This window comes from Leuciscus leuciscus, assembly GCF_965113295.1.
Source record: "Leuciscus leuciscus genome assembly, chromosome: 9".
In the NCBI taxonomy this organism is placed as follows: domain Eukaryota; kingdom Metazoa; phylum Chordata; class Actinopteri; order Cypriniformes; family Leuciscidae; genus Leuciscus; species Leuciscus leuciscus.
The window spans coordinates 33,569,274-33,594,700 of NC_138733.1; the positions used below are offsets into that span (position 1 = coordinate 33,569,274).

General features: G+C 36.9%; 1 protein-coding gene across 1 annotated transcript; it reads right to left on the reverse strand.

Moving 5' to 3' along the window:
- Positions 1-6: 6 nt before the first annotated feature.
- mindy4b (MINDY family member 4B) lies at positions 7-23,869 on the reverse strand. The gene is made up of 14 exons (XM_082180658.1): positions 23,661-23,869; positions 21,091-21,185; positions 20,983-21,010; positions 19,373-19,495; positions 16,908-17,084; positions 8,577-8,696; positions 6,541-6,635; positions 6,162-6,327; positions 5,456-5,521; positions 5,258-5,328; positions 4,477-4,549; positions 4,207-4,383; positions 1,210-1,390; positions 7-1,081 (listed from the first exon to the last, which is right to left on the reverse strand). The coding sequence occupies exons 2-14, from the start codon at positions 21,183-21,185 to the stop codon at positions 939-941; spliced, it is 1,515 nt and encodes a 504-aa protein (XP_082036784.1). The 5' UTR covers positions 23,661-23,869; the 3' UTR covers positions 7-938.
- Between the last annotated feature and the right edge of the window lie 1,558 nt (positions 23,870-25,427).

Below are 25,427 nucleotides of genomic sequence, written 5' to 3' on the forward strand. Positions count from 1 at the left end.
TATAAAATACTGCTATTTGTAAAGCTTTTAATATTGCAGCTCCGTAGTACCTAGGCAATCTTTGGTCACACTTTATACTAGGGGTCCCTAACTATGTACTTACATTTAAAAAAACAAACAAAAAAAAAACATACAATGTACATTTTGTGTTCATTGTAAAATCTGTAAGACTGTCGTTCATCTTCAGAACACAAATGAAGATATTTTTAATAAAATCTAAGCGATTTCTGTCTCTCCATAGACCGCTACGCAACTACCACTTTGACGCTTCAAAAAGTTAATAAACAGATCATAAAACAAATCCATATCAATTTAGTGGTTTAGTCCAAATGTTCTGAAGATACACAATCGCATTATATACGGAACATAATTAATTTAGGCTTTTATTCACATATAAACATTGATAAGCATAAACAGAAGCTATATAAAAATAAAATAAACATGTTTAATGCCAGATAGGAATCAAAGACTTGCAAGGCTTTGAATTAAGATCTTGACTTAAATTGATTAAACCCTGTAACTTGAGACATAAGCCTTTTCCATCATGACTTGACACTTGACTTGAGACCAGCGATTAAGTCTTGAGACTTGATACTAGCAACCCATATCAGATCCAAATGGAAGGACAAAAACAGTATGGAAGCTAGATCATATAAACTATAAACACCAGAAAAGTGGTAGACATCTATGGGACGTGTAAACCAGTTTTAAATATATTTCTGACAATCAAAAGATGTTACATATTTTTGGTTTTTCACTTTTGTTAAATGTTCATGTTTAAATGGTCAAATGGGAAGGCTGTTAATCATGTTATAAATATTCAATTCAAAATTAAAAGTTAAAATTAAGCCAGAATTAAAACCAATATCAGCCTATAATAATATGCTTTTAAAGGAGCATAACACGAGAGGTGGGCTAGATATCAGGTGCAAACCTCTTCAGAAAAAAGGCACGGTCCCATTCCAGTCAATAACAGCACCCTCCCACTTTGTCCTAATGGTCATTTCTACAGATGGAAACTTTTTCTCTAGGTCTCCCTGAATGTCTTTATTTTCAGCCTCCCAGTGATGAGAGTGTGTATCTGAAATACAAAAAAAGCAATAGAATTCTCTCTATATATATATATATTAAAAGTTTTGATTCACACAACTATATAACAGGCAAGCAGCATCAATGAGTAAGAGATATGAGTTTAGCTATTGACTGTACCTATGGTGAGCACTGTTGTGTTGAGCTGAGTCGGTTGGCCGTTGTAGAAGTAAAGTTGGAAAAGATGCTCCATCTTCCAGTCAGAGAGCAACGAACGGTTTGGGCTGAACAAAACACTGTAAGTGCCGTTGATGTTGCACACCCAGATAGGCAGCCTGGGGGTTTTCAGCATGCTGCCCACCTTAGGAAAAAAGGGATCCACTCAACATGAATGCTTTTAAAATATAATAGATAGAGTTATTTATTTAGGTAACACTTTACATTACTGTTCTTTGTTGTATTTATGTAAGGGAGGATAGCAAAATAAAGTAAACTGTGACATTATACTCCAAAATTCTTCATACAGTGGACTACCAGTAATATTTATAAAAATGTAGGACCAAAAATTATTCAGACAATTTGACCTGACCATGTTTTGCTTAAGTGTTTTTTCTTTAATTGCTAATGCGACCTTTTTACACCACAGGCTAAACAAAATTAAGCATTGCATAGTTATTGGTTTACCTAAATTGGTATCATCTAATTGTGTACTTAAATTTAACAGCTGACAGCTATTCAACCTAATTCATTTGTGAAACAGTCTAACTGTTGGATGGCCAAAACCAGTGAAATATCAACAGATTTGATAACTGAGTTCTTGTCATATTTTATTACCATTTTCTAAACTATAGCGAATAAACTGATAATGTGAGAAATGTTGAAGGTGTCTGAATAAATTTAGGTTTGACTGTATATATTTAGATTGAAGACTTATTTAAAACCTCCAAGTATGTCCAATTTCTTTTTTTACATTTACTCTTATCAGTGACATTTTTTTGAAAATAAGGCATTTCAATAACTGATTAATAACCTTTTAACTCATTACCATTAAAGTGACTACTAAACCTAAAAATTGGAGCCTGATAAATATGCTTTAGTGTGCAAAGTCTAGTGTGTTCTTCAATATTACATTTAAAGTTCATTTATTTTAAATGTTCTAAATTGCAACTTCATTACAAATGTTTAATTACAAATATTTAAATATAGAATAAAATTTACATTATTATAATTTTAGTTTACCATAAATGCTTATCAATACATTTGGCAGTATACTTTAAACATTTCAAAGACAATAGAATTATGACAAAGATGTACTTAGTCCTACTTGAGAGTAATTACAATTGTGCATGTCTACTTAACTAGGTCAAAGCTCTCTAAATTTCAGATGCATTTAAATAGAAAATTAAACCATTGCAATTGTCCAATAACATTACATTCATTATATTATTTCCACAAGTACTCTTTTTAAAAGTATTCTAAAGTCCTTGGAGAACCACTAGGGATCCATTTCAAGGTGCCTTAAATGATCTATTGTGTAGGGGAGAGGCGGGACGATTGAAACGCGGGACGGATGAAACATTGAGATTTCCTTGAAAACCACTCATGTCATGTACGTCAGATTTCGTCAGCATGTACAGCACGCAATGCCTGCCAGACCCGCGAAAACATTTATTCTTTACATCATTCCGTTTTAAAGTTAGAGCCGGAAAGCTGTTTTTGAGTGCAGAAAGTGAATTCTTTCTTTGGTACTTTTTTTTGACTGACAAGTTGTATTTATTGTTTCATGTCCTATTGTAATGATAATACGGCAGGTGTATTAGTACTCCAACACACCCTTAAGTGTGCAATATCAGAGTTTTTTTTAGTTTAAGGGAAAAACGGGTTTAACTGACAGGAGGCGCTGTCGGGACGGTTGAAACAGTGTTTAAACCGTCCCGACAGCGCATCCTTCCAGTTAAACCTGGTCATAAAACCGCTGTTAATGTGGTCACACGGTGTTTACGTGTTTAAGCTTTGAATAAAAAAGTGTTTTGCAATAAATAATGAAAACACATTACATCTGTGATCATTGTGACATGAATTTGACCTGTTCATGGTTATTTAGCCTATAGGCTGTTCATAGATGGTTATTTACCCTATACGGTTCATAATTCATATAGGCTACTGTTCCTTGACTTGTGATTCTTTTAATACAAATTCATTTTCAATTACGCAACACGTTATCTTTTTAATAATCATCAATAGGCCTATTGTGCAATCTTCAATAAATTTAATTTAGCCTATCGTCTTCCGGTTGACCTCGTTTTCTTCATAATAACAGGCTATTCAACTAGCAAACACTCGATATGACTCAAGAAAGAGATGTAAGAATATGAATTGTGAACGGATTTGTCTGTCTTCGTCAAAATAGCCTATAAGAAAGAGCACGCAAAATGCGAATAGGCTTATCGCCTATTTTTTTATATGACGACAGAACAAAATTGTTAATATGAACCTTTAAATAAAAAAAATATATAAAAAATATGTTTGTAACAATATCTACATAACTTACTTGTCAGGTATTGTTCATAAAATCAGGCATTAGATGAATAGTTGCCGTTTAAACTGTTATGTTTCATCCGTCCCACCCCTGTGTTTCAACCGTCCCGCTCAGGCGGGACGATTGAAACAAAGCACAACTACTGTTCAAAGTAAATTTTTACTTAAATCATTATATATTTGTACCGAATAACACATGATACTAACAGAACACATATGTGAGTTGTTGATCACAAAAACAAAAATAATCTATCTGTAACCTTATCTTAGAAAACGACGTTTATCTGAAAAGTGTTTCAACCGTCCCGGCTCTCCCCTACTCAAGAATGTAAGCTTCAATGGATCCATTTCGTACAGTGTGTTTCTCAGAGAACTGCCCTTGTTTTTGAAAAGTGCCTAGAAATTCTCCAAAGGGTTTGATCAGTGTGGCTCAAGTATCTTGTCATTTACAGCATTTATTATTCGGTTACCCAAGTTAGCATACTGCAAAGTTTGCAGAGAAAGTAAGATCCCAAAGATGATGGGACAAAAACCCAGACTGTTCTGACAGAGAAATACTGTACACTTCCATTTTCTGTACATGGGAAAGGTGACAAATCCCCCAAGCCCTCTTGAAAACACATAGGATGGGTACTGTACCAGGGGGAGCTGTGCATGCTTGACTTGTTCTCTGTTCCAGAAGAGATACCCAACATGACTGCGAGTCAGAACCCCGTGGAGCGGGTGGGCGAGCGGTTGGTCTTTCTCATCGTTCAGTGACGTACCGTTGAAGACGTGAGGGGAAGCACGGCCGGTCAACAGCAGGTTTAACAAAGCCTAATACATACAGAGACAATATGAAGCAATTAAATAGCTACTAAAAAGTCGCAGGGACAAAAGACAAAAAAATAAATTAAACAAAAACTTTACCTGTCGACAAACAAAGTTCCCCAAGCTCAAATGCAAAAGATGAGCTGTGGTACAATCGAAGTCTGCTCGTATCCTACAAATTCAGACACTATGCTTAATTCATTCACTCATTTCATTCAATTTTGAGGTAAAATCTTGAGGTATTTCTCTGACACTGGAGATGTGTGTTATAGTGTTTACCTTCAAGTGCAATTATTAACGATATTATTAGTGATGGTATTATTGATCCTTAAAAATATTACCTAAATACTCTACCAATTCAAAAATTAGGCGTTGGTCAAATATTTTTATGTTTTTGAGAGATGTTATGCTCACCAAGGCTACATTTATTTGATCAAAAATACAGTAAAAAAAAGTGATATTGTGAAATATTATTACTATTTTAATCTTTTTTTCCCCTCTGATTTTTAAAAGTAACTTTTTTCTAACATTTGTAAAAGTATTTGGCCCAGTGGCTCAGTGGGTAGCACTGTCGTCTTATAGCAAGAAGGTCCTCGGTTCGAGTTCGAGGCTTTTCATGTGTGTGTGAGTCATGTAATAGGGAGGGCTGGGGAAAGACCTGGCGACCTACCATGGAAAAAAATAAATTTCCAAGAAAAATCATGGACAGTGTCTCACGTATGGCAAGAGATGGCCCACGAGTCGGATACGACTGAAATGGTGATTGAATGAATGAAAAGTATTTACTGTCACGTTTGATCAGCCAGGATTTCTTGCTGAATATAAATAATAATTTCCTTCAAGAAAACTTTTGAAAGGTTGTGTATTTCTGTGGACATACCTGTCAATAGTCCTGGAGAAGACAAGGCTGTACAGAAAAAGTATAATTCCATGGCTTCCTTCTTCCTTAAACTACAAACATTCAGGTCAAAGTTATTAATACAACATAAAGGCAAATGTGATGCATAATATAAAGCATTAATCAAACAGTATTTCCTAAAAAAAATTATAATAATTTGTAATAAATAAATTTACCCACACATTGGATGTGCTCACATATAAAAGATCTAACATCTTCTTTCTTTTTAAAGGTGAAAAGGTGCAACTGTGGAATAAAAAAAAAAAAAAAACATTAAACAATTACAACATAGGCTATTTACAGTGTTTGGGAAAGTTACTTTTAAAAGTAATGTGTTGCAATATTGCATTATGGCAAAAAAGTAACTGTGTTACTTGGTTACTTTTTGCATTACTTTTTCTCACCTGGGCTGGACTTGCTTGTTAATTTTTGAAAAACCAAAACAAATTTTTTTTTGGCTAATATAAAGGCCCTTTTACACCAAAATTGTAAAACATAAAAAAAAGTTACTTCAACATAAAAAAAAAAAAGAGAAAACACAAATGTGAAGTTTACCGAAAGTGATTTTTGCTTAGTATGGTTGAATTGGATCATCAAAGGTCAGTAGCAAAGACATTGCTTAATAAAGTGATATTAAATACATAAAGTATATTTGTGTTATTAAACATTTAATTATTGCAGGTTTGCTTAATAGTTTGCATTTCACTGTTTTTATTTATTTTGAGCGATACTGAATGTGTTTTTGTGCAAGTGAGAGTAAATGCATGTTCACATTTAGTCTAGAACTCCAATAATCATCATGTTCACACAATTTACTGCATTACTTTACTTGTTACTTGAAAAAAGTCATCTGATTACATAACTCACATTACCCCCCAACACGTACCCTCTCTGTGAAGCTGTCCAGTTTGTAGTCGAGGTGGGGGGTGAAACAGCGCTCTGACGTGACCAAGGAGACGGTAGCCGTCTGCTCCTCGCCAGCTGTCCATAAGATGTCAGCTAGAGCGGCTGCCAGCGCCCTCCTCTGCTCCTTCTCCCCGACCTCCAGCAGACTGAGAGAGAGAGAGAGAGAGAGAGAGAGGGACAGACAGAGAGAGAGAGAGAGAGAGAGAGAGAGAGAGAGAGAGAGAGAGAGAGAGAGAGAGAGAGAGAGAGAGAGAGAGAGAGAGAGAATGCAAGTTGTTCCTAATGAAAATCTGAAATCATCCCCTCTGCTATAATTATATTCCATACAAAATGATACAAACTTGATGACAACAACAAACCTTTGCATTGTGCACACGGAGTTCCCTGGCTGGTTGAAGAGCAAGCATTTAATAATATGAGCCTGAACAACCATCTGAATAGCACTGGCTCCTCCCTGCAAGAGAACAGCCAGAGAAAACACTGTTTGGGCTCACATTTAGTAAATTTCTCTTACAAATTATCCATGTTATTGAGTAATTTCTACATTATAAATTATTTTAAATGTAATTGCCTTTTCAGAAGGCAGGATATTTTCATATTAATGAAAAAACTACAACAAACATGAATATAATTCATCCAAAAGCCATAATTAAAACTGTGTGTACCAGCGGCCAGTAAATGCAAGTACACATTTTATATATTTAAAGGGATATTTCAGGCAAAATTGTGCATTTTGTTATTTATTTTTCTCATGTTATTTATTTCATGTCATTACAAACCCGTGGTAAACATCCAATACAAATAAAGATGATAAAGTTAAAATATTCTGCCTAACTTCTAAATGCATGGGTTTGGAACGACCTGAGAGTGACAATCACAGAATTTTCAATTTTGGTAGAACATTCCCTTTAGCATCACTTTATAACTTTTTTTTTTATAAATTTTTTTTTTTTTAAGAAAATTATACTTTTAATTAGCAAGGTTGCATTAAATTGATCGAAAGTGACAGTACAGATATTTACAATATTAAAACAGATTTTTGTTTCAAATAAATGCTGTTCTTTTGAACGTTCTCTTCAAAGAATCCTGGGAATATGTATCCTGGTTTCCACAAAAAAGTTTTCAACAGTGAAAGATATTTTTTTCGAGCAGAAAATCAGCATATTAGAATGATTTCTGAAGGATCATGTGACACTGAAGACTGGAGTAATGATGCTGAAAATTCAGCTTTACCATAACAGGAATAAATTATTTTTAAAATATATGAAAATAGAGACAGTTTTAATGGTATGCAACACTAAATGTTCAGTTTATGAACCATTTCATGAGCAATGCAAGAGTTTTTTTTGTTAAATTTGCAATCGTTTGATGCAGAAATGTAATCTTGAACCAGTTGATGGAGGGCTATTTATATAATTGTGCTTTCTCATGGTATCCTAATGCCAGTGTGTAATCTGCTAATGAATGGTAGCCTATGTGCCACACTTCACTACCTGAGGATAATGGGAAACATATTTACTTAGCGTACCAATGATCTGTGGTTAAGAAAGTGGCAACATTTCAAGCTCATTATACAATAATGAGGTGGCGGGAAGTGATGCAGTATTCAGACAATGCTGTCGGGCTAATCAAACAGAAACATACTGAGTCATGGCTTCAACATGAAAAGAGGTGATCTACCAAAGCTCGTAACACAACCCTTCTTCACTGATATAACTTGCAGTTCTGGCAAAGGGGAAGTAACTTTATTAACGTGATCATGCATAAGTGATCATCAACTGTCTCAAGTTTGTGCTTTACTAGAAGTCTTTTTCCATTTCCAGCATTAGCAGGCATTTTGAGAACTTCTGAGCACTTTTAAGTTCAAACTGCGTTTAATATAAATTTAAACTATAATTTAGTTTTATTAAATTGTAAATAACTTGCAATTGAGTGTATGAAGATTTAATTTTATTTCATATTCTTTTAAAGTATATTATTTCCGTAATAAGAATGTGTACTTCTTTTTCACAATGTTAACCAGCAGTATATTGTACACTGATTCCTGGTCTGTGATTATTTTAAAGTGGATTTTAGTACGGAGCCCTGTACTAAATTATTGCAAACGTACAGTATATCACTCCAAATTTATCTTCCTTTTACCATTTTCATCATAAGAAGTCATCCAATTTTGTTTCATAATGTTTTTCATTTGCCAATTTTTTCTAGGTATACACTTTCCCCTCAAAAACACATTTAATGAGAAAGGTGCACATTTGTGTCTTCATCAAGTAATTTAATATGAATTTTCAAATCTGAATGTTTTGAAACAATATCCTACCAGTTTCCAGTGGTTTATAGCCAAAACTATCACAATAACAGATGAATGACAGATAAAGTCCAATCTCATACTCACCCTCTCAGTCTCCAGAGCATATGATGTATCAGAGAAAGGCTCACGAAACTTGAAGAATGATTTCTTCCACTCGTAGTTGAATATATGGAAGGTGTTCCCAAATAAAATACTTCTTAAACTCTGTATGAGTGATAAAGCAAAATGAAATGTCAAAATTATCAAAATTAAAAAAATGTAAACGTAGTACATTTAGTTATTTATTTAGGATAAAACTCATAATTACATTTATTTCTATAGCACATTTAAAAACAGCACATATTGGCCAAAGAGCTTTGCATAAACAGCTTAGACTAGTCTTACAAGTTAGCCCTTTTTTTTTTCTTCAAGACTGTTAATAAGTCAGTAACATAAAAACGTAGATTAGTCTAATTTGATACCAAAAAGTAAGACTGATTACCCAACACAGTTAGTTGGTCAGACTAGCTCTTAAGATACAAGTCTTAATGTAATGGCAATGTTCCCTTTTGTTCCCAGACACTATGGGGACGTGCCCTCGCAGAACCCCAGTCTGATGCACGTGTACAAACACACCATTCTAGCTCTCTGTCCCCCTAAGCAAGTGGACTGCTCTACTGGCTGAGCCATGGTTGCTATGTTGGTGATGGAGAGGCATCTGTGGCTTATTTTTTTCAGGGATTAAGCAGTCAGATAAAGCTGTCCTCCTCGATGCCTGTCTGGACCTTGGGACTGTTTGGCACTGACACTGAGACGGTGGTGGACAGGTTTAGAGAGGCAAGAACGCAGTCGGCCGCCTTTGGGAAGTATATCCCTCGCCGGGTTCAGGCCCCTCCAAAATAGTCTACGCCCTGTCCAGGATCAAGTTCCTGGAGAGAAGATCAGAAGGAAAGTGTGGCTCCGAGGAGAGGCGATGTGATAGCTGAAAGCCACACACAGATCGAGGAGTTGTGGGTGCAGCGAAGAAAGAGGAGAGTGATTGAATGGGGCTGAGGCCCAAGCTCTCACCCCTTTTTTCATTCTCTTATATCGTCTGTGCTCTTTCAAGGAATGAGTTCCGGGGGAGAAGAGCAAAGGCGAGTGTGGCTAAAGGTAGCTTTCCTTCTGATGAACTGGGAGCGAAGAGAAACCATAATAGAGAAGCCACACACAAAGATCTGGGTGCTGTGAAAAAAAAAAAAAGGAAAATGATTGAGTTGGGTAAGGCCCAAGCTCTCAGCCCCTTTTCACCTCCTCCAGGTTTGGACATTGAGTGAGGTTATGCTCCTTCTCATTGCCCATATTGTAAGATGTGGGACATGGGCTTAGCTGAGGCCCTGTCTATTTACTGGTAGCTCAGCTCTCTGGAGTCTAGACTCTTCTGGAGCATGGCTCGGACTCGTTTAGATTCCTTTTTTGAGCATAGAAGCTTCAGGACCTTCTTAACACTGTTATGGGAGCAATATGTTGCAAGGGTACTGCTCGCCTATTGACACTTTAATGGCTTAGGTCTACAAGCTTACTGCTTAGGTTGTTAGTTTGAGAAGTACAAGCAGGTATTGGTAAGCATGGCGTAGTTGGTATGGCGTCCCCATAGCATCAGCAACTGACACAGAGTCTTGTTCCCTTGAAAGGAAATATGTCTAGGGTTACGCATGTAACCCCGGTTCCTTGAGAAGGGAATGAGACACTGCGTCACGCTGCCATGCATCGGGGATGCCCGCGCGTTTTCCTTTAGACGATACGAATTTGATATGTTCACAGGTTCCCTTCTTATACTCTGGGGTGCGCCTTGCAATGTCATCACACTGCGTCTGCCATTGAATAGTGTGTCTCAGACACCGGGTCCCATGAGGAACATCCCCATAATGTCAGCAGCTGACACCGTCTCATTCCCTTTTCAGCGAGCCAGAAGGTTCCTTTACCAAATATTTTTCGTTATTGACAAATTTAAGCAGTGATGGAAAAAAGGACATCCATCATTTTGATAGATTACGTTGAGGGTGATCTATTGTAGTTTGTAACTAATTCCCACTCCTGTCCAATTGATGACAATAGTGCATATTCATTGGCAAAATGATCTTGAATCGTCTCATCTTTGTCACCGCTGCATACAGTTGCAAAAATATCTCAGCAGCTGAGTGTGAGAAGTTTCTTAAAACGGCCAAATAGTTGTGATATTGTTCATAAAGGTGAAAAAATAGGAACTGATGCAGTGGAGGATGAAGGATAAATAGACAACATTTATCAGACACTGACAGCTGTTACGGAGCAACCAAGCGGCAACAAGGAGGTCAGAAGGGAGTAGGAGTTCACGTGGCTGAGGAGGGAAGGTGGCAAAATATTCTGCGACATCTGTAGAAAAGCTAACATGAGTAACGGATTTGTCCGAGGGTGCACGACGATTCAGAAATCCGCTTTGAATGATCACAAAGGTAGCCATATCCACATCAAAGCTTCATGGGTGGTCAACCAGAGCGTGGCAATGGTCAAGCATATCGAAAAATCCCAGGCTGCCTGTAACAAGGCATTACAAACACAGTTTAAGGTTGTGTTGTATATGGCAAATACAAATACCCCAACCACCAATACCCTAACCTAATACACCTCTTACAGTCTGCTGGGTGTCCAAACCTGAACAGTGCACACACATACACCCACCACGACACTGTCAGTCAGATGGAGAAGGCTATAGCAATGACCATAAATAGCACGGTGGATGATCGCATCACCAACAGCAGATACTTCAGGATAATAGATGATGAAACAACTAATATCACAGTTGAGAAAATGCTGATCATATACCTGGCACTTCAGTAGAGAGAGAGCCTGAAACTGTGTTCATTGGAAATCATGTAATACCCTCTGGCACTCCAGAATGCATCACAACAAAAATAAAAGATGTGTTGTCAGGCCGTGATGTAGCTATGGATCGGGTAGTGGACTGGGAAGTGATGGAGCGAATGTGATGCTGGGTCGAAAGGCCTGAGTTGCGCAACATCTTCGTCAGAATGACTGTCCCTACCTCATAAATCTTCACTGTGGTGCGCATTCTGGCTGTCTGTGATGCCTTCACATGTATACACATTTTACAAGAATTTCCCAATTCGAACAAAACGATTAAACGAACTCCTAAACGAAATGGAGGAACACGACATGTTGAGCCTAAAACAACCATCGGCAACATGCTGGCTGTCATTGGAGAGGGCAGTTAAGGGCATACATGCCAACCGGGTTATGGTATTGGAGTTGAAGGAGGAGGAAAATGCAAGAAACTGCCCAGTAGCTAGAAGTATTAGAAAGCGCATCCAAACATACACATTTCCTGCCCTAACTCACCTGTTGTCTGATGAACCGTATGAATCTTACATTCCAAAAAGATGATGTTAAAGGGATACTCCACCGTTTTTTCCATATTAAACTGTTATTCCCTTAACTAAGACGAGTTGATATACCTCTCTCATCTCAGTGTGTGCACTTAATCGCTCTGGCGCGCGGCGACACTTTGATAGCACTTAGCTTAGCCCAGTATATTCAATGGTATCTAACAGCAATGAATTTAGAAGTGACCAAACACATCAACGTTTTCCCTATTTAAAAACAGTTACACGAGTAGTTATACGATCAAGTATGGTGACACAAAATAAAACGTGGCGCTTTTCTAAGCGGGTTAAAAAGGATAACTATAATGTATGGCGGAATAGCACTTTTGGGAATACTTCGACTCGGCGCAGTAAAAAGTCACGCCTGATCCTCTTCCCACTATTGACTATTGACAGAAGTGAGAGGGAGAGGATCAGGCGTGACTTTTTACTGCGCCGAGTCGAAGTATTCCCAAAAGTGCTATTCCGCCATACATTATAGTTATCCTTTTTAACCCTACTTGGTCGTATAACTACTCGTGTAACTGTTTTTAAATAGGGAAAACGTTGATGTGTCACTTCTAATTCATTGCTGTTAGATACCATTGAATATACTGGGCCAAGCTGAGTGCTATCAAAGTGTCACCGTGCGCCAGAGCGATTAAGTGCACGCACTGAAACGAGAGAGGTATGTATCAACTCGTCTTAGTTAAGGGAATAACAAAGTTTAATATGAAAAAAAACGGTGGAGTATCCCTTTAACATCTTACACAACCAACCTGTTTTGAACATGACCCTTGCTAGCCTAGAGGACTTGATGAATGGGCCAGGTGAGACAGAATTCAACAAGTCATTACAAGATGGCAAGTTCTGTGGCATTACGCTGACACAGGCAGAACTTTTCAGTTTTGCGCACTGAGTCCATCACGGAGCTCACCAAATCTATCAGAAAAAGATTCCTTTTGGAGCATGTGGGGTCTCAGAGCACTGTACTCAATGCATTTCGATATCCAGGTGCTGACAGCGCATTGAAGAGCTTTGGGCTGGATGCTTTGGAGAACGTCTGTGACCACTACGGGACGCAAAGGGGTGCAGTTGAGCCACTGGTGCAGAAGGAGCACATGCTGCACAATTTCCTCCTGGTGAAGCGAGTGCGTGCAGGATCGGGAAATCTCACATTCAGAGAGTCCTGCAAACGTCTGATCACTTCCCCGGTAAAAATATTTCCCGACTACAAAACTTTGGCTGAAGTGGTTCTAGTAATTTCGGTCTCCAATGTGGCAGCAGAGTGCGGTTTCAGCCTCCAGAACAAAATTAAAACTGTCACGAGAAGTCGTCTTTCAAAGGCAATTTGCCTCTGCATCAGTCTCCCTTGATGAGTTTGATTATGCACAGGCGAGCACCCAGTTTAAGTCGATGCGGACCAGGAGGAAGATTTGAGTTCAGGGCAGGCAGATAGGCCTACAGAGCATCGATTGAATTTAGTTCAGTTAATTTGTTACGTTATGTACTTATTGTAGTCGGAATTATATTTTGTTATTTATTTGAGTTGTTTAAATCTGCCAATTCATGCACAAAATGTCGTGTTTTAATTGCCTCTGCTGTCAGTGTGGAAAACACATTCAAAATGATGGACAATGAGAAAGTCTAATACGACCTCTGCCCAAGAGGTTTATGCAACTAGCCCCGGGACCTAACAATTCATACAGCTTAAGAACATGAGACCAAGTACAAAACAAATACATACATAAATTACAAAAAATGAAACAGTGAAACACAAGTGAAAAGAGATGTTTCTTTTGGTGAGATTTGAAAGCATCAAGAGTGGTACAGAATCTAATATAGAGAGGTAAACTGTTACAGAGATGAGGAGCTGCAACAGAAAAGGCCCCATCTCCTTTCCATTCTAGACAAGACTTAAGAATGGTTAAGTAATCGTTTTCTGAGAAATGCTGAAAAAGAAAGTGGTTCAGACTGAGCACCACAACACACTTGTAGCCAATCAGCAGTAGGGGGCATGTCACTCATGATGGGGGAGCAAAACGAGTGAGAGAGAGATTTGAAGGAATACAAGAGAAAGGGTCAGAGGAATATCACTGGAAAAAGAAGCGTTATGATCAGGCAAGAGCTTTAGGACCCACGTTGATATTAGGAAAGGTTTCCAGCGCTGGAGAGACATAAGCGGGAAGGTCTGAAAACAGACGGCGGGTTGCTTTGTTTCTGCTCTATACGCGAGTAACACTGGTTTTGCTGTGTTTCATAGAACCAAGATATGCTTTTGTTGTAATGTTAGCTATAGTAACAGGACCGTTTTGAGTGTCTGGAGCTGATGTGTTGCTGCCGATTTATTTTTCACAAAGCATTGTTTTGCTTCGCTTGAACTATGATTAAGAGTCAACCACTCTTGCATTTCATGTTCATGCATTTTAGAGGCTGAATGTTTGTTTGGGTCGATTTCAAATATCAACAGTGTTTCTCAGAAATCACTTACTGCACCTTTAAACTCTGTGAAGATCTTAACGGTCTAGACTCTAGACTCTAAAGCAGGGGTCGGCAACAGCCAAAACTGGCCCGCCAGCAATAATATCTGGCCCGCGCCAGCAGCCAGATTATCTTGATAGCGGCTGGTTCTGAAATAGATCTGTCATAATAGCAACAGTTACTCACAATCACTTCGTCTTTAGTGATTTTGCCTTCAAAATAAAAGTACGAGAACGTTTTTGAAGCAGTGTTTTCATTTTAAATAATAAAAAAATCTGTGGATAGCTAGACACACCTTTAAAATAGCCGTCATGAAATGTCTACTATATTCTTTGCAAACAGCGACAACTTTGTTGCTGATAAGACACACCAGCTTTGCATTCACTAAACTAGGTAGGATGAACGCATAGTTGTCTTTCCATTCTATTTTGTATACCCTATTTTCGCTGTCAACTTTCCTCTTTAGATTCTTTGATATTGCCATTTTCTCTCACCAGCTAGCTTAAATGTTAACATCCCTCTGCATACGACGTAGTAGCATACCTCCAGCACGCAAACAATAATAATATTTTTTTTAAATGCAGTTTAGCACGTGAGGATGCCAAGGAATAATTCTAAGTGTAAAAGTAGGCTACGTCAAATAATTATTACAATAAGTTAGGCTCCATTGTGTAAGAAAATTACAATGATACACATTTATCATTCACAATATGGAAAGAGGAAATAAAAAAAATAGCTTGTTAAGAGCATGACTCAAACATGCCATTAATGGGCTTATTCAAGACCTCTTTTATTTATTTATTTATGAATGGAGTTATTTTTATCCATTCCGCATCTCCCACGTATGTGTTGGAAGATGCCGCAATATATAGGGAGACATGTGGGTCAGACATGATTTTGACCACTTCATTAAGTTTTGTTTTATAGAAAACCTTTCTTTAAAGTGAATTTTGTTTTGTTACTTCATTTTAATCAATTTTGCCTGGATTTAATAAATAAGAAGCAAATATACTCTCTATAGACTATAGACTCTATAGACTACTCTCTTATGTAATCCATATGACATGTGCATTTCTCTCTATAGGTGCGTTCCCTATTGCGGTCACTATTGAAGCCAACACTGACACAGAAGTTAATTAATAAACAATTAAAATGTCTACTTGCCATATTTGAAACATTCATAATCATTACTTTTGCCAGTTCTTTGTGACAGCTTTTAGGTGCGTAATTGGCAGGGTCACCCTCTGGTTACATGAACGAGTCACCCCCGCATCAGCACCGTCCGAAAACATGGGATTTTTTTAGACAATAATCGCACAACCTATTCGATATTATATAATTAAATCAACTAATCGAATATTCGAAAATAGTGACTCATCCCTAGTCACTAGTGCTTTATTAATTTATCCAGTGTAAAACCCGGACACCGCCACACAAATGTGGCTTTTTGTTAATGACTGTCCTACTACAGAATTTAACACAGAGTAACAGCTCACTACCAGTTACAAAAGACACTGTAACAGTCTGTCACAGGCAATTCTAGTTGCATTTTTCATCAATTCATTTCTTAAATTATCCTTTGACTATGTTCTGGGCGCCATCTAGTGGCAAATTGTTATAATTTTTTGGCCCGATGCCAAACTTACTTGCCGACCCCTGCTCTAGAGTCTACTCTATGTATTCTGCTGAAGAAGTTCAGTAATATATGCCATTTAAACCCTTAAAAACAGATAGTAAAATCGTATATATTGACCCAAAGGAGGAATGCTAACAAAACTCCCAACACGCAGATTCAGCTATTGAAATGCGTTGTGTAATATAATTATTTCATTTAAATATCTTATAATCAACATTATTCTTTTTTTTTTTATGTTTTATGGATTTTTGAAGAAAAGGTGAAGAAAATATTTAATATATTTAAAGGTTATAGGGTACTTACTGGCCAAATTCAAAATAGCCCAGCCCCAAGATTCACCCATGTTCTGTAAATCTACCAAAGCGGAATAAGCAGTAGTTACTATACACTTCTACCGGTCAAACTTTTGGAATAATAAAGATTTTTAAATTGTCTTATTCTAATTAGGCTGCGTTTATTTGATCAAAAATACAGTAAAAACATTAATAATGTGAAATTTTTACAATTTAAAAGAACGGTTTTCCATTTCAATATATTCTAAATGTAATTTATTCCTGTGATCAAAGCTGAATTTTCAGCATCATTATTCCAGTCTTCAGTGTCAGATGATCCTTCAGAAATCATTCTAATATATTAATATGATGAGCATACGAGACATCTTTCAAAAATCTTAATTACTCCAAACTTTAGACAAGTGTTGAATGTTTATTCTAAAACGCCCACAATAACCTGATCTATTGCTTGAAGTCCTAATAAATAAGTCATGAGTCTATATCCCGTCTTTTGTCTTCGGTACATGCGCGCGCACACACACACACACACACACACACACACACACACACAGCACAAGTCTGTTGTGAGACACATGGGAGGCAAGAGAGCGAGGGTCAAGTGACAGGGTCATGTTCCACAACTCACCACTGCCAGCTCTGGTGACACTGGTTGCCCACCCAGACTTGGAGACACCGCGAGGGTTTGAGGTATGGAGTACGGCACAGTGAACAGGCTGTTTGGTGCACTGACGTGATGGGCCGAGGTGGCAGGTCTGGATGAATCGTCACTGTCCTCATCAGCTTTGATCTTCTCACTAGGTCTCTGTACACGTGATGAAGAGTGTGAACATTTAGCAGAACATTGCTCTTAGCAAAAACAAGTCTAGTGAAGAAACATGATTACAAAATTATAATACAATACAATATAATACATAAAAAGTGAAAATGTGCAGTTGTTACAGAAAATTGTACCTTCGAAGCATATTCCAAACATTTGAAATAATTAAGATTTTTAGACAAGTATATGCTCACCAAAGCTGCATTTATTTGATCAAAAATACAGTAAAACTATAATATTTAAAAATATTATTACAATTTAAAAGAAGTTTTCTATTTGAATATGTTTCAAAATGTAATTTATTCCTGTGATCAAAGCTGGGTTTTCAGCATCATTACTCCAGTCCTCAGAGTCACATGATCCTTCAGAAATCATTCTAATATAATGATTTGCTGTTCAAGAAACATTTATGATTATCAATGTAAAAAAAAATTGTGCTGCCTCATATATTTGTGGAAACGGTGATGCTTTGAAAAATAAAAAAAAACTGAAGAAAAAAAACAGCTTTTTGAGTAGAAATCACTTTTGTAACAAAAACATTTCTTTACTGATACTTTTGATCAATTTAATATGTCCTTGCTGAATAAAAACATTTGTTGTTGTAAAAATAAATCTTACATATGCTGAAAATTCAGCTTTGATCACAGCAATAAATTACATGTTAAACCATTCAAACAGAAATCTGTTCTTTTAAATTGTAATCGTATTTTATAATACTATAGTTCTTACTGTATTTGTTCAAATAAATGAAGCCTCTGTTAGCATAAGAGAGTTCTTTAAAAAAATACTAATAATTTTTTACAACTTTTGACCAGTAGTGTATATTAATATACATCTTATTGCTTTCTCTTTCTATTCTCACCCTCTTCCTGAACTGTGAGCACAGCTTTTCATAGAAAACTTCAATATTAAAGGTACAATATGCAAGAATTTTTTGCCGCTAGAGGGCGCTACATTCCAAACAACAACAACGGCGTAGCTTGATGACGATGTGAAGGAGCGTGGAATGATGGGAACTGTTGTTTTCAACTCCACCGTGGATGTAAATCAGTCAGACGGGAATCGAAAAATCATGTTCATGGATGAGGCTAAGTTCTATTTTTATAAATGTTGCGTTTAATGACATGCTTTTTGTGGCGAGGGGGGCGTGGTTCAGCGCGGTCTGTAATGGGAGAGAGAAGAGACGAGCAAGTAGGTCAAGTGCAAATGACGAACACCTGTGTCTTATTGCAGTGATCGGCGTAGAGAGACCGCTTATAAGCCGCGCTGGAACGAGAGAGAGACTGAAGAGAAAATTGGACGCAGAGAAAGAGAACCGGTGGATCCGAGCTCTCATTTTTGAACTGTTTTGTGCCGTTGCGGTTGCCACGGTGAATGCGCGACTTTTGTTTGTTTTGCTTTATTTTAATAAAGTACAAGTCCCAGTCACGCCGACCCCTGTCTTCTTCCTTCCTGACTCTTGAACCTCATCACACTTTTATTTCATTAAAATGAATTAACCGCAAGAAAAGTAAGGTTTAATACTACATTGGTTATCATAGATGTTACTGTATGTCGAATTCATTGTTGTGATAACGCTGCGCAGTTTTACGTGTTCTAAACAATTGTTGTAAAAGTACATTCGAACATACCCACATCATTTGCCAAAATACTGATTAATCTTTATGTATAACACATGCTATGTTTATTTACATGGCCATAAACACCAGACGTGATAAACAATGTCAATAAACTAAACACAAATCTAAAGCAATAATACTTTCCTTACATAAACATAACTATTACCGAATGCTACATTTGGAAAATATAAAATTAAGCATGCTTTGTCGACAGAACCAGCTGCAATCGGTAAAGAATAATTGTGGACCATAACGACTGCAAGAAACAAGCTAAAGTTTGTAGCTTGATAGACGCTACAACTACAACTTCCGCATTTGTCCAGGACTCCACGCAGTACGAGCGGAAACCGAGGGTGACGCGGATATGACGCAATTGACTGGCGACTCCCAGCTCACCCCTGCTCTAACGCCCCGTTTCCTTGGTTAAAATCGCAATTTTCTCACGATTTAAAAATAGTTGGAAAAATGTGGGATATTGTAAGTAATCAACTTAACAAAATATATAAACACTGGCCTTGAGATTTTGGGATATTTTAATGCAAAATTCTTACATATTGTACCTTTAACATAAATCCCAAAAGCACAGTTACTAATCTTAGGAATAGGATGATACCAGGTTTGTGCTGAATGAGCCATCAGCGGATCTGAACTCACATCTTGGCTTCTCTTCACTTCCTCTTGAAGAAGCTCTATGTAGCTCAGTCTGGAGTGCTGCAAACTCTTGATGGTTTGCAGAAGGTCCTGGTAATCCGTCATGACTGCTCTACATGCACTGTACTATTGCATGCAGATTCGATTTCACACATGGCATTAACAATATGCCCAGTAAAATGCCTTCCAGTTGATGTGGTACCAAAGCCACACAGCTCTCCTCCAGTCTGTGATACTGAGTTTGTTGAGAGGATGGCAGTCACACAGGCACATCCATACACTCGTCTGATTGGCTGACTGTATGTCATGGGAGAAATGACATGCAGCCACCTGAGAGCACAGTGTCGCCGGTATCAATTATAGAAAAATCAGACTGAACCACGTGAGAAGGACATTGACACAGGGTACGTTACATTTCCGATTGCAAGACTTAGGGGATATTCACACAGATATGTCCAACTGCATGGAGCACAACAAAATGTATCAGAACACAAGTATTAAGACATTTTTAAATGTTTAGCCGTTTAAAAGGAATAGTTCACCCAAAAAAAAACAAAATTCTGTCATAATTTCCAAACACTAGTGCCATTTCAAAATGCATTACTTTTTTTTTTCTCTCAAAGAAGAGGCAACATTTTATAGAACGTCATTTATATTCCAATGTACCATCCCAGCTAACAAAAATGTTCTAAAAACGTTTTGCTTACGTTCCCATTAAGTTATGAAAATGTTATTTCTGAATGTTCTGAACGCCCTAAACGTCCAGTAAAAACATTTAAAATAATCTTGGTTATGCAAAAGTTAAGGGAAGGGAACATTCCCTTTTATCATTTTGCAAACATTATGGGAACATTCCTTTGAAATGTTCTCTAAACAAAAGGTTACACTTTATTTTAAAGTGACGTAGTTACATTGTACTCAAATAACTGAGTAATATGAATTAACTACATGAACTCTAGAGAGTACGGTTAGGGTTTGGTTTAGGGTTAGTTACTTGTATTATACATAATCTACTGTTCTTACTATAGTAAGTAGCCTACATGTAGTAACGTGTAACTACGACACCTTACAATAAAGTGTTATCAAACAAAATGTAAAAAAAAAAATTGTGCTAACGTTTTGAGAACATTAGGGGTTAAACACCAGATAACTTAGAACGAACGTTCTATTAGCCTACCGTAACTGGAATAATGTATGTAGGCTATAACTTTGAGAAATACTTGTTGATATTTCTTTTTGAGGCTTGACATCTTCAGTCACCATCAATGAATGAATGGGAAATATTGGCTACATCTTCAAACATTTTCTTTGTGTGTTTCAGAGAAGGCAAGTCATAAATGATGACAAATGTGTCATTTTGTAAACTTTTAGCTTGCTGTAGAAAACGAAACGCTTGCAGCGCAATAGACTTAGAAACGAAATTCACCAGTCACGCCACGAATAAGGCATCCTGTGTCGTCTATTCATGGGTTTCATCAGGTCCCTTTCCACAGGTGTATAAAATCAAGCAGCTAGATTATGAATGCAGACTGCATTGTGCTTGATTAATACACCGGTGGAAAGGGACCGGATGAAATCCATGAATTAGAAATAGAAAACAACGTCAGACTTACTTTAACATAGCCTTGTTGCAAGTCCAACCTGTAAGGTAAAAACAGGTTAATGGATGGTCTCTGGGCAGCAGAAGGAGAGAGAGAGAGCCCGTGCGTATCACACCCTACCCGCGGGAGTTAAAGATTTCTCTCCATTTATCCAATTCCGCGATCTGCTGGAGGATTTCATCCAGTTCACCGCTCGCGTCCACATCAGCGTTCATCTGCAGGTGACAGGGAACATCACATCAGCGTTTTGTTCGAGTCCTTTAACTTTCCTGACTCGAGTTCAGTGGGATTCCAGGTCAAACAGTGTAACGGCTCCCCCGGGTTCACACAACAAAATAATAAATAGAGCCAATCGCCCGGTTGCCTACAGACAGAACGCATTCTGGCGTTTTTCTCTGAGCATCGTGTTTTAACACGGCGTGTCAACAAAACACGTCTTCTCGAGAACACTGTTCAGTTCCCTTGCGCTCAGTCCTTTGTGAGCGCGTTAATGTGCATGAATGGAATGATCAGGCTACTGTACACTTTTAATATGGTTATATAGCCCTATCTTTAGTAGTAGTAGGCCTACTTTTGTTTGTGAACGATTAAGGTTGTGGTAATTAGCAGGTGTTTCAGTACAGGGTGGTGCATATGGGAGCGTGGTCGAGACGCCGGTGTTACGGTTTTAACTGGTGTCCGTCACAGTCCGTGTAACTAACTGGTGAGTTCTCTTGCGCTTAGTCTATCTATGGCTTAACCCCAGCTGTGAAACGATCGGGCGCAGATTCGTCAATTCCTCAAACATGTGCAGCAACTTGTCCGCGTTACAATCAAACGTTCTCAGTAGGCCTACGTAACGTTGGTATTGTTGTAAAACAAAAAAAATGTAACAGCAAAAGTAGGCTACGTTTAATAAAAAAGGTCTTAAAACCCTCGTCGTTTCGGGATTCGATCTCGCCAACAAAAACGTTAAGATATGCCTCTTGGTGAATTGTCTAATTGAGCTATTTGACACCTGATATAATGTTTGTGGTAGGCTACTTGATATTTAAATCATTCACAATTCTTCTGTGTTTCATTACTAATAATAGTTTTACATTCTAATTTAGTAATAATAGGATAATACAGAAGTTGTCATACATTATTTAAAATATTATGGGTGATTGAAAGGAAGCAGAAATTGTAATGTTTTGCAGAACTCTTGCATTTGTTGACACAAATGGTGTTACTTCAGCTTCCAAAATATTCATATATAGCCACAAGGAGACAATGCAGCCTCTCTCTCTCTCTCTCTCTCTCTCTCTCTCTCTCTCTCTCTCTCTCTCTCTCTATATATATATATATCTCTATATATATATATATATATATATATATATCTCTATATATATATATATATATATATATATATATATATATATATATATATATATATTAGTACTGTGCAAAAGTCTTAGGCATGTTAATACCACACATTTTTTTTTTTAAGTCAGTTATTTATATCTTTTGCTGTGTGTCAGTGATAGTCAAACTGATATTTCCTACTGACACACTACAGCAAAAGATAAATAACTATATACTATATATATATTGATTGGAGGTGATTCTCCAACTACAAGCACTTTTGTGTCCTTGGCCTTTTTTTGTAAATAAATAAACAAACAAATGCACAAATAAATTGTCATTATGAAGTTCATGCTTCAACATCCTAGTAACCACTAAATCTTGCCCCTGTTTTCTTTTAAAAATGTTTTTGCAAGGCTGTTTATTAGCAGATTTTGCAGTTTTATGCTTGTCCCCAACCCAGACTGGCCCTCTTTGAATGTTAAATAATTATATACACAATATATACATTGTCTCCTTGTTTTTCTATAGCCTACCTACATTCACAAAGATTAATCTGTTCAAAATCATCCTTGCTTTTTGCATACAGTGCCATCTACTGATCCTTTGTAGAAATCAACGCTATCGTTTATTTTAGTTCTAGTGGCAACATGCATTTTGCATTTGGAGGATGTCTACCAGTAAATTAAACATCAGATACTGTATTATCAAAAAGAAAAAAATGCAAATGCTGAATTAAGATAACCATTTCTGGTTCTGCTTTCTGGTTAACCAACAACTGAGACAAATATGACTGTGTTCCGGAAATAAAGCAGTGATGTGTGAAAAGATTGAGGGGTCATTTTTTTGCTAGTCCAATAATATGTAAAAGCAAGTGAAACAGATATAACATATATTGAAAACGTGCAATATTTGTAAGGCAACAAATGACGTAGTTATTAAAGTTTGTTTCAGCTTATAAACATTAAAAACAATTAAATCATAGTTGAATCATGGCTCTGTTTATGTTTTTTTCATAACTTTTTTTGGTAACATTTTGTAACATTAATAACATGGACTAACTATAAGCAATATATTCTTACAGCATTTATTAATAATTAGTTTTTAACAAAAGAAACCTTATTGTAAAGTGTTACCAACTTTTAAAAATAATTTTGAACAAAAGGTTGAGCTGTGAATTCTGTCTTGCTTTAATGTAAATATATTTCCTTTGAGTCTGTACACTGTAAAAAAAAACAAAAAAAAAAAACAGATTTGCTTGAAAATTGGGTCAACCTAAATCTGTCAGACAACCACAGACCAAAAAGTTCTTCCTGCCATTACTGCATTTCATTGACATTGCAATGCTAGATGTTTGAAAAGCCTACCTTATCTCTTCTTTACCAGACAGCTTGGCTGGAGAGAATCCTTTAAACTCTGACAATAGCTCAAACCTCATGTGTGAACGACTTCACCAAAACATTGCTTATATACAGTAGCTGACACTTTATATTCAGGAGGTGGACAGACACATGGCTTGACAACATGACAGAAAGCCTCCTTTCATTTTACAGTTTCCTGGCAGCAGGTGGAGTACTTTGTTTCTTTTCTGTTGCTTTGAATTCTGTGGTAACAAAGCTGTGCTCGTAAATGATGTCTTCAGTGATGAGAGCTGCTTTTCTCCTCTTTCACTGTATTGTATCTGGAGGCTTTAACCCCCCTCCCCTCCCCTCAAATGTAAACTATTTACAAAACTGTCATTCTTCTTTATACAGTACAAATACAAAGCAATATGTTATAAAGAAACTGAAACTAGAATAGTTCGTAAAATTTTATTTTGAGTAAAGGCACAGGATTCATAGTGACCGGAAAAGCTGCACTCCCATAACAACGATGAAAAAGAGTGTCTCAGAATTGATACAGCATATCTATGCATAACATTATTGTGTATTTTTGATTTTTTTGTGTGTGTGTGTGTGTATTTTTGGCCCCTCTCATTCTATATCCTAACAATCACAACTAATGAGTATACTGTATTTCAAATAACTAAAAGTACAGTACAGTCTTTTAATTACATTTTTCATTTATTATGATTTTTAATTGACTTAAAATCGTGTAAAAACACAGTTTAGGAATTCCATTTGAGAATATTTCATTGTTTACATACCAACAACTGATCCATTAAACATTTTGTTATCATTAATGTGGCACATTTGCACAATGCGAGTGTATAAACACAAATAACACAAGAATTAGACATTTATGAAACAGAAAATGCAAATAGATTAATATCATTGAATAACCTATGATCATATTGATCATCTAATAAGTGATAAATCAATAGCAATGACCACGTACACACTGCCGTTAAATTCGGTTGTCAGTTCACCTTTTAGTGATTAATCCTGTTCTGAACACGGTTCAGTAATTTACGGGAGTGACAACCAAATTAATTCGAATTTGGATTCTACAACCAGATTAACTTCCGAAAAATGCAGGTAGTGACAACCGCATTTACAAAGATTCTAGGCAGTGTGTACGCAACCGAACTGAACAACTACTTGTTAATGACATGTTTAAATGCACATCAGAGATGTGTCTCTCTTATGTGTGTGGTGCAAAAAAAAAAAAAAAAAACACAGTAAAAATAGTACAAACTTTGAATCATTCAGGTTGCCAGATCTTGCTAGAAAAAAAAAGAAATGCTTTATATTGAAAACAAGACCAAATATCGCAACCAGCACCTGCCCACTGTAATATTTCCATAAACTTGATCGCATAACTAACCAAACCCAACAACCCAAAAACGTGTATAAAAAGTGGACATGGCAACACACGAAGAGCGTCCTCTGCATAGCATCCTTAAGGCCCGTTCACACCAAGGACAGTAACTATAAAGATAACAATATAGATATAGTTCTCAATATTTAAGAATAACCGAGTACACATCGCAGCTAAAACGATAACGACACAGAGAAACGATATCGTTGGAATCACTTTTCAGAACGATTTTATCCAACTGATGAACGATAAAAATCTTGAAAGCCAATCAGAATCCATCCTGCTGTAACGAGCTCGAGCATTTAAAGTGACAGGCGAGCACACGCTTAGAATAAACAGAATGATATCGTCCGCTCGTGTGGACGCTAATATAG